The 9,121-nt window shown below is 43.7% G+C and overlaps 2 protein-coding genes across 3 annotated transcripts in view; both read left to right on the top strand.

Annotated features, from left to right (window-relative positions):
* LOC101637752 (UDP-glucuronosyltransferase 3A2) overlaps nucleotides 1-2,200 on the top strand; it is a 15,958-nt gene extending 13,758 nt beyond the window's left edge. Inside the window, exons 6-7 of the mRNA XM_004678412.1 lie at nucleotides 418-637; nucleotides 1,927-2,200. Coding sequence (XP_004678469.1) covers nucleotides 418-637; nucleotides 1,927-2,200 — 494 coding nt within the window. The remainder of the gene's footprint in view (nucleotides 1-417; nucleotides 638-1,926) is intronic.
* A 5,839-nt stretch (nucleotides 2,201-8,039) lies between these two features.
* Nucleotides 8,040-9,121, top strand: part of CAPSL (calcyphosine-like) — a 29,378-nt gene continuing 28,296 nt past the window's right edge. The window contains exon 1 of one of the 2 annotated variants that reach the window (XM_004678092.1): nucleotides 8,040-8,089. The gene's annotated coding sequence lies outside the window, so the exon portion shown is untranslated. The remainder of the gene's footprint in view (nucleotides 8,090-9,121) is intronic. The other variant, XM_012721794.1, reaches the window with a different exon arrangement.

The raw sequence follows: 9,121 nt of genomic DNA, 5'->3' as shown, positions 1-9,121 counted from the left end.
GAGAGAGAGAGAGAGAGAGAGAGAGAGAGAGAGAGAGAGAGAGAGAGAGAGAGAGAGAAGCAAAGTGAGAGAGTAACAACGAACAAGAACAAGAGAGAAAAGAAATCCGAGCAATAAGGGAAGAGGCAGAGTGGAAAAAGAAAAATGAATTGATGGATAGGAGGAAATACAGCTTGCTTGTCACCCTGCCCTTGCTATGCCTGGTCCTGGTCTCAAAGGGGCTGTGGTTCAGATGAAGTTTCTCTACAGAGATAAGCCCGGAGTCTTCTATGGTGGAACATGGGCCTTTGAGTGTGTCCTAAGTTAAATCGGTTGATTCATTTGTTCAAACATGCCTTAAGAACCTTTGCTCCTTGTATTTGGTGTTCTGAAACTGTTCATCCTGACATGTTCTGCTCTGGTTCTTATTTGCAACAGCTCACCCTCACATCCGTCTTTTTGTCACCCACGGTGGGATGAACAGCGTGATGGAGGCCATCGAGCATGGGGTGCCCATGGTGGGGGTTCCTGCCGGTGGAGACCAGCCTGACAACATGTTGCGGGTCCAAGCCAAAAAGCTTGGTCTCTATATTCATGTCGATCAGCTGACGGCAGAGACTTTGGTTCTGAAGATGAAGCAAGTCATAGGAGACCAGAGGTATGGAGCTGACTGGACTTGAGACTCTCCTTGTTACTGAGGGTGCAGGAAACAGAAATCATGAAGGGTTTTTATGATTTATGTTTCTCGAACAGCTATAATATATAGGTGATGGCTGAGCAGTTTGTTTCCTGATAGAAAGAGCAGAGCCAGGTAGATGAGATGCTGGTACTGTGTTGCGAGGGACTTGAACAACTTACTCATTTTCTTTGAAAGTTGGTATGTTTTGGGGGTGTTTAAAGTAGAATTGCAACCCAGGCAGGAGTTTGCTTTTCTACACCACAAATACACCACTTTGGCTCTTTGTACTGTTCTCTACAACTCTCCTTCCCTGGTCTCCGCCATGACACTCAGATCTCATCTCCAATGTGACTTCCTCAGAGAGTTCTCTGAGTCCTAACTAGACTCTTCTGCCAACAGTACTCATAACCCAACATTCCCTTTAGGTATCTCGGGGTCAGTATAATCACCCTATTTCTTTATGTATTCTCTTCTTGTCTGCCTGTGTGGTAGAAATTACCAATCTACCCACAGGACAGCTCTGTGTCTCCTGTTCTTGATAGTTCACTGTGTCTGGCACAGAGCTTGTTCAAAGTTAGTTTGAGAGAAGGTCTGCAAATCTATGATAAAGACCCAGTGTTATCTTCCACAACTTTCCATCCAGCACACTTATCTTGAAACCAGGAAGGACTGAATATATTATGTATGTTTTAAGGGCTCAAAAGTATCCTCTATTCTATGTGCTCACATGGACTGTTCCCTTTAATGTAAAATAAACCTGCTTAGAATAGAGGTTAGTCCTTAAAGACTGCCATTTTAAAAAAATTATTTATTTATGCATACAGAACAAAGGTACAGGCCAGAGGTGCAGGGGCAGTGAGGGGATTCACCAGAGTCAGAGTGGAGAGCAGAACAGGGAGATAGACGAAGTACACTGCTGAGGGGAGCAGCCATCGGGACAGGAGAGGTCTGCCGTGCCATGTGGGCCACCTTCCTGGCCAGGCATTGAACTCATGATGAAACGGCTGCGGTGAGATTCAGGGTGCTGCACTTTAACTCGTTGCATCACCGGGGAGGGCCAAGGCTGCCATTTTGTATGGTCTAGCATTTCCAACACTCAGCCTGTATCTTTGCGTGTAGGCCCAGAATGAACTTCTGGGGAACTCAGCTCGACAGTACAAAGGCCAGGCCCAGACTTTTCCTTAAGATGCAGGCTCCTGTGACACGGTGGGGAGGGTTTGTGGGCTGCTCAGGCACGTGAGTGATACCCAGCTCTGTCTCTGCCACAGGTATAAATCTGCAGCGGTGGCTGCCAGTGTCATCAGGCGCTCCCACCCCCTCACGCCAGCTCAGAGGCTGCTGGGCTGGACCAACCACATCCTCCAGACAGGGGGCGCAGCACACCTCAAGCCCCACGTCTTCGAGCAGCGGTGGTACGAGCAGTACCTGCTGGATGTCTCCTTGTTCCTGCTGGTGGTTACCCTGGGTGCCGTGGGGGTCTGTGTGAAGCTGGTGGGCTTGGTGGTCAGGTTGTTGAGGGGCGGGAAACTGAAGAAGATGTGATGCCCCCTGCAGTCCTGGAAGGGTGAATGTTAGGGAGCTATTTTTGGAGGCTTCCCCAGTAAGACACCATTCTCCATACCACACACACATTGTCTCACCCCGTAACCCAGCACACACATTTCTCCTCACTTTTTATTCCTTCTATTTAAAAATCTTTGTGTGGCACCTTGGTATTCTTTTCTTTAAATTGTGTTAAAATATGTATCATGTAAAATTCTCCATTTTGACCATTCAGGATACAGCTCAGTGGTGGAGCTACATTCACATTGTTCTCCAGTCACTGCTGTCCTTTCCTAGAATGTGTCCCCTCTTCCCAAACTTAACCAGACACGTTAGCAATAACTCCCAGTATCCCCACCTTGGCAGTCAGCATTCGCTTTGGGTGTGTTCATGGACACGACCTGGGGCTCTGACTGACCCTTCTGCTCAGACACGGGCTTCATCATCCATCTTTTCACTCACTGTCCTGGCTCAGGGCTCCGCTTTTCCTCCTGCTGACAGGACCTTTCTCTCTCTCCTTTTCCCTTTACTCCCTCTTTCGCTTTGGCTGTTCCACCATTTTTGTTCTTCCTCTGACACATCCTTTTCAGCTCACCACAGTGAGGAAGATGGGCCTTCTGTCCTGAGCTCTGCAGGAAATCCTGGCCCTGGCCCTCCCGCCAACAGCATCTCCTCTGCTGGTTGTGTGTGGGAGCTGCAGTGGTCTGGTCCATGCCTGATGCTGTTAGGTTCATCTTTTTCACATTCCCACATTCCCTTCTCAAAGGGTTTTCCATAGTGTAATGGTTATCACTTTTGCCTAACACATTCCCTTCTCAAGATTTCCGCTTTTCTAAATGGGGTCAAGGAGAATCTCCCAGGGACTGGAAATCATCCTCTAAGCACCTCTGGGTCTGAGGTGCTAGGAATTTTGACAGTTCCCAAGACTTTCTTGCTTTAAGAAGTATTTGTTTTGTCATTTCTATGTATCAGAGTCTATTCCCATATATTATAAAAGCTAAGGAATTTTATTTAGTTAGAAGTAAAAGAAACCAGAGAACCGTGACTTAAATGTTCTAGAATTCTTGTATCACTTTCTTGCTGTAATTCCACCTTCTCTTTAAATTTTATGTATTTTTGTCTTTAATATATGTTGCTGAACTGTGGTTCCAAGATGACTTTCAGGGATGTTGCTTTCATGAAATATTTTACCTGCAGATGAGTGCTTTTGCATTCTCAGATGGAATTAAATTCCTCTTTAAAAGTTTTGACTGTGTGGTATATCATAGACTAAAACAGAGTGAAGATTACATACTTTAATCACTTGGAATGGCTTGGGGAAGTAGTTTCTGATTGCCTAATTCTGGAGTTGTAAAACATCTTGAAATAATTCAAATGAAAAGATGAAGCAGCTACTATGAATACTCTCTTCAGAAGCTGGAGAGCGAACAGCCCCTTGTGGATGGCAGTATGGGGTCTGCGAGTTGTAAGGAGAGCTGGGTATCTGGTGTCTCCCCTGCTCTCTGATGTTCACCAGGAGCCTGACACTGCAGAAGAGTGGGTGTCTGTGAAACCAAGTAAGTCTCACTCTCTCTGTACACAAGGCCACAGACCATGACAACAGTAAGGAGGTAGGAGGGAAATTCAAATTGCTTCTAAAGTTCAGAAAGAGAATGAGGTTAGCTAGGTTTTGGGGACCAGGGGTGAGGACAAAGGACTTATACTTCACTGGCAAAGGAGTAAGCTAAGGGCCAAGAAAGAACTTGGCTGTCATTCGATGATTAGTGATAGGGCAGACATACATGAAGTATGGAAAGGATTTTCTTCAGGTAACTGGAATTTTGAATTTTGGTGGTAAACCCCTCATCCTGGGTAGTGCCCCTCTTATGCATTTATGTCCCTCGACTCCAGCCAGCCTGAGACTTAGCTGTCCAGATTAGCTGCTATATCTGCAAAAGCAAGTCTCAGAGAAAAGTTTAGGTACTCGCTTTTTTGTGTTTTGTGCTCTAGGATTTGAAAGTAAGTTAACCATTTAATCTCAGTTACATGTGAATGAGACAAGGTTTTATTGCTATAATTATGAAATTTGTAAACTGGCTCTGGTAATAATTCTTTCAGGGACAGCATGAAGTTCTCTTTGTGTTGTCATGGCATTGAATAACTAGCATTTCATTCCACTCAGAAGCAGCACAGGGACATAAGGATGAAGCTCAGTGACAGTAGCTCCTTTTCCATCGTATTGATTCTCCCTGAACAGCTATTAAATCAGTGAGACCAATATTGTACCTTGTGCTTACAGGACTCCCATGGCCTGTGAAATCTGATCAACCATCTCCAATGAGGTGGCTGCCAACATGGTCTGAATGATGTGGAAATCTGATATTATCACTCCCTGATTAAGAACTTTTCCTGGCTCCATTGCCTGAGATCAGATTCTTCTCAATTGTCCCTGGCTCCCATTCTAGGCCCATCTTGGAATCTCTAGGCTAGAGCCATATGAGCACATTCAGTGGATTATTGACCAAGTTGGAAAGGCAGTTCAACAAGGAAAAGATTTTCAGCAAAGCATAGTGGAACAATTATATATTTGAGTGGGATTTGTTCTAATAATATATGAAAAAGGGCACTGACTATTCTAGAATAAAAATTAACTCAGTGCATCACAGATTTAAATGTAAAAGCTGACCTGTAAATACTATAAAAAAAAGTGTTTGAAGCCTTATGGTAGGTATAGATTTAGCATTCAAAACATTAAAACTCAAGTTACAAAGACATTTGGCAAATTGGACTGTATTTACTTTTTTTTTTTTGAGATTTATTTATTTATGCATAGAGAGCTGGGGTATAAGCCAGAGGTGCAGGGATGGTGAGGATTCACCAAAGACAGAGTGGGGAGCAGAACAGGCGGACTGACGAAGTACACTGCTGAGGGGAGCAGCGGGCGGGTCAGGAGAGATTTGCTGCACCATATAGGTCACCTCCCGGGTGGGGATGGAACTTGCACTGAAGCAGCTGTGGCTACCTTGCAGTGCTGCACTTTGACCTGTTGTGCCACTAGGGAGGGCCTAAATTGGACTTTATCAAAAATTTAAAAATTTACTCTACTAATATTATCAGTAAAGAGAACAAAATCATAAACCACAATCTAGGAGAAAATATTTGCAGCACATTTCTCAGACAAAAATCTTATATCTAGAAAGTCTAAATAAACCTTACAACCAAGCATAAAAATGGATAAAATGATTCGAGCAGACACTTTGTAAGTAAGTGATCACTTATAGTCATCACTTAATCATGTGGAAGTTCATTTAGCATCAAAGTCGTCAGAGAAATGCAAACTTAAACAATAATTTGTTACACAAATATTGACTAGAGAGTTCAAAATGAAGAAGACTGACAATTCCAGTAAAGTAGCAGACCCTTGCATTCCACCCGTGCAGACAGGAGCATAAGATGATGCAACCACTTAGGAAAACCCTGCATTGCATTCCACCCATGCAAATAGGAGCATAAACTGATATAACCACTTAAGAAAATCCTGCAATTTCTCAGTGAAGCATAGGCTTGCTATATGACTCAGTCATTCCATTTTTGGTATTTACTCAAGTGAAAGAAAACATGTCCACCTGAAAACTTGAACTCAATTGTTCATAGCAACGTTATTTGGAATAGTCCCAGGCAAAGCAAAAAATAAACATACTTCAATAGGTGATTAGACAAACAAGTCATAGTAAATCTATAGAATAAACAATTGCTTGGCAATTAAAAAGAACACAAAACTGACACATGCAATTGTGGCCAAAGAACCTCAAGATGATCACACTGAGCCAGGGAAGCCCAGCTTACGTATATCCTGGATGATTCCGTTTATATAAAATCTAAGACAATGAAAATTAATTATGGTGACAAAAGATTGATTGTTGTGTGGAGTTGTAGGATGGATCTTGTAGGGTGGGTTAAAGTGGACTGGAAAGGTGTGGGGGATGGAAATATTTTGGATCTTGATTTCACTGACATTAGCTTGTTGTATACAAAGTGTACCTTAAAGTTGACATGAAAATCTTATGGTTGAGATAGCTTCTATTTGGCTACTTAGATTTTAGCATTCACAAACTATTGTTTCATATGAATATAATTAAAAATGAAAATCCATTAAAATAGTTTCAAAAATAGCAGAGCTGCTGCTGTAGGGAGAAAGGGAGGAATTGTTTGAAAAAAAAGAAAAAGAACCATTTCCTGGAGAATCAGAGGACTAGTAAATCACCTAAGATTGGAGATCAAGGTCATTTACTCAACCTAATCCATGTTTATTTTGTGATGGAGACTTGGGAACTTTCTATAATTACAACATAGAATCACACATTTGAGCACTTCTAAGAACACATAAAATACCTAATTTTTGAACTTTAATGGAGATTAAATATAACATACACTAGAGAGTAAGGGGGTGATGATGTTCTCTGTGCATGTTAGTGAAGACTTGTCTGGGTTAAGATATCTGGAACACTGTGACTGGAGCAGCAGAAAAGGTGACTTATTCAAAGATAGGTCCTTTGTCTTCTAGGGTCAGATGCCACTTCCTAAAGCTCTGATGATGCTATGTGATGACACCTGCTAAACTATAAGAAGGAGCTGGCACTGGCAGGAAGGAGCTGTGCCAACCCACTGCCACCTCCAGCCCACCTCCCTTAGTCTCTGGGGCAAGTTTGAGAAGTGGACAAGATAGATATAATACCCTCTCTAGAGACCAGAGAAACCCATGACCACACTTGCTGGGGAATACACAGACTAGAAGAACAGAGAGTAGAACTCAAGTCTTTACGATTCTAGTCCTTGGTTCTGTCCAATTCATGATGGAAGCAACAGGGAGAGTAGAAATGATAAAAGGTAGGGCGGATGTCATGGGCATACCAGTGAAAGAGAGCCTACTTAGGACTTTAATTTTTTTTTTAAAGATTTATTTATTTATGCATACAGAACTGGGGTACAGGCCAGAGGTGCGGGAGCCGTGAGAGGGTTCCCCAGAGATGGTGGGGAGCAGAACAGACAGACTGACTGACGAAGTATACTGCTGAGGGGAGCAGCAGGCGGGTCAGGAGAGGTCTGCAGCGCCATGTGGGTCACCTCTGGGGTGGGGATCGAACTCATGCTGAAGTGGCTTTAGCTTCTTAGTGCTGTGCTTTAACCGGCTGCGCCGCCAGGGAGGGCCCGGAATTTAATTCTAATGAGAGGCCACTGGAGCGCTTCTTATCTGGCAAACATATTGTTAAGGAATGAGTCCAAAAAAGACAAAAGTAATGAAAAAGAAAATGAAAGAAAAAAGAACCCAAGATGCAAATAGTAGTAACTGGCTTTCTCAGCAAGTGGATGTGAGAGGAAGACCCAGGAGCACCTGGAATTACACTTCCTGCTCCAGTGTGTTGTGGTTTTAGGCCTCACCTGATAATCAGACACCTACTTAGCAATAAACTCTCTGGAGGCAACAGAAGGGGAGGAAGCGGTTCCCTAAAAGAAGTAAGGCAGTTGACTGAAGCATTATCTTATAAAACATATGAGGTAAGGTTTGAAGCTGTTCTGTTCTGGAAGCCAAATAATCGCCAGCTAAACTTCCTGCTGGCCTCTCTCTTAGGGCAAACAGCTTGGCTTTCACACTCACAGGATTTCCTAGGCAACAGGAATGTAAACTTGAGAGAAGGCAGGGCTGGGTAGAGATAGACGGCAGGCTAGGCCAATTAGGCCGCGACTCTGCAGCACTGATTCCTAGCCACCCAACTGGCACAAAGCAAGAGGCCTAGAGGAGAAGGTAAGGGGAGGAGACTAAGGCAGGTGGGAGGGGGTGGGTCCCGGGAGGTGCAGAGAGCGTCCATAGTTTCAGGCGAAACAACAGGTGGCGTCAGTTTAAGATTCCAGGTAAACCATTTTTTCTTTTAGTCTATTACGTTGATTCGATCACTTTTGTTTCATTTTAAAAATAGACAGTAGATGTTGCTTTCTAAAAAGGAAACCTAACTTTTGATGATAGTTCTTGGATGATTACAGGACTGTCAGTCTGGGGAGGAAACAAGTTGGTACCGGCAGAGCTTAGCACCCTGTTTGAGAAGAGGTACTCGTGGGAAAAGGAACAACAACAAAAAAAATCACCCAGTGGAGGGAAAGGAAGGAACTCGACATCCCTGAGAGGGCACTGTGTGCAGGGTCCGTGAGTGGGACGTGATTTGACTTGATGTAACTGGCTTGTAAGAGCGTTGATAAAACTGCACTTCAAGATCAAATATCTACGAATCATAAAGCAGTGGAATCTTGATCTTTGATTCAGATCTTACTTGGTCTGACGTTCAAAGTTGTGCTACTTCTGCTAGACCCTGCTGAACTGACCACTTAGAGTCAGATAAGCAGAATTCTTATTATCGTGGACTGAACATTTCATCAGAGAGCTGATTTGAATCTGAGAAGGAGCTTCGGAAAGGGTGACACAGTTTACCCAGGCTCCACTCGGCTTGCCTTCAGTCTCGGGTGCAGTTAAGCCAGGCAAGAAGAGGAATTCTTTCCTCTTTTTAGAGCTCTGATTCTCCCTCTAAAATCTTACAACTACAGAAATATTTTTATTTTGTAATTGTGCATTTTAAATATTGTAATTTTCTTTTAAGGATTTATTTATGCATACAGAACTGGGCTACAGGCCAGAGATGCGAGGAGGGGAGAGGATTCACCAGAAACAGAGTGGGGAGCAGAACGGGCAGATCTACTGAAATACTCTGCGAGGGGAGCAGCGGGTGAGACAGGAGGGGTCTGCTGCGCCATGTGGGTCATTTCCCGGCTGGAGATGGAACTCGTGCTGCAATGGCTGCAGATGGCTTCATAGTGCTGTGCTTTCACCCTTTGTACCACCAGGGAGGGCCCGCTATTGTAGTAGGAAAGGCAGTTCTGAAAGCAAAGTTCCAT

This window comes from Condylura cristata, unplaced genomic scaffold (assembly GCF_000260355.1).
Source record: "Condylura cristata isolate star-nosed mole 26May11 unplaced genomic scaffold, ConCri1.0 scaffold00007, whole genome shotgun sequence".
Classification (NCBI taxonomy): Eukaryota; Metazoa; Chordata; class Mammalia; order Eulipotyphla; family Talpidae; genus Condylura; species Condylura cristata.
Note: the sequence above shows the minus strand (reverse complement) of the source record. Positions and strands in the feature narration are given on the sequence as shown.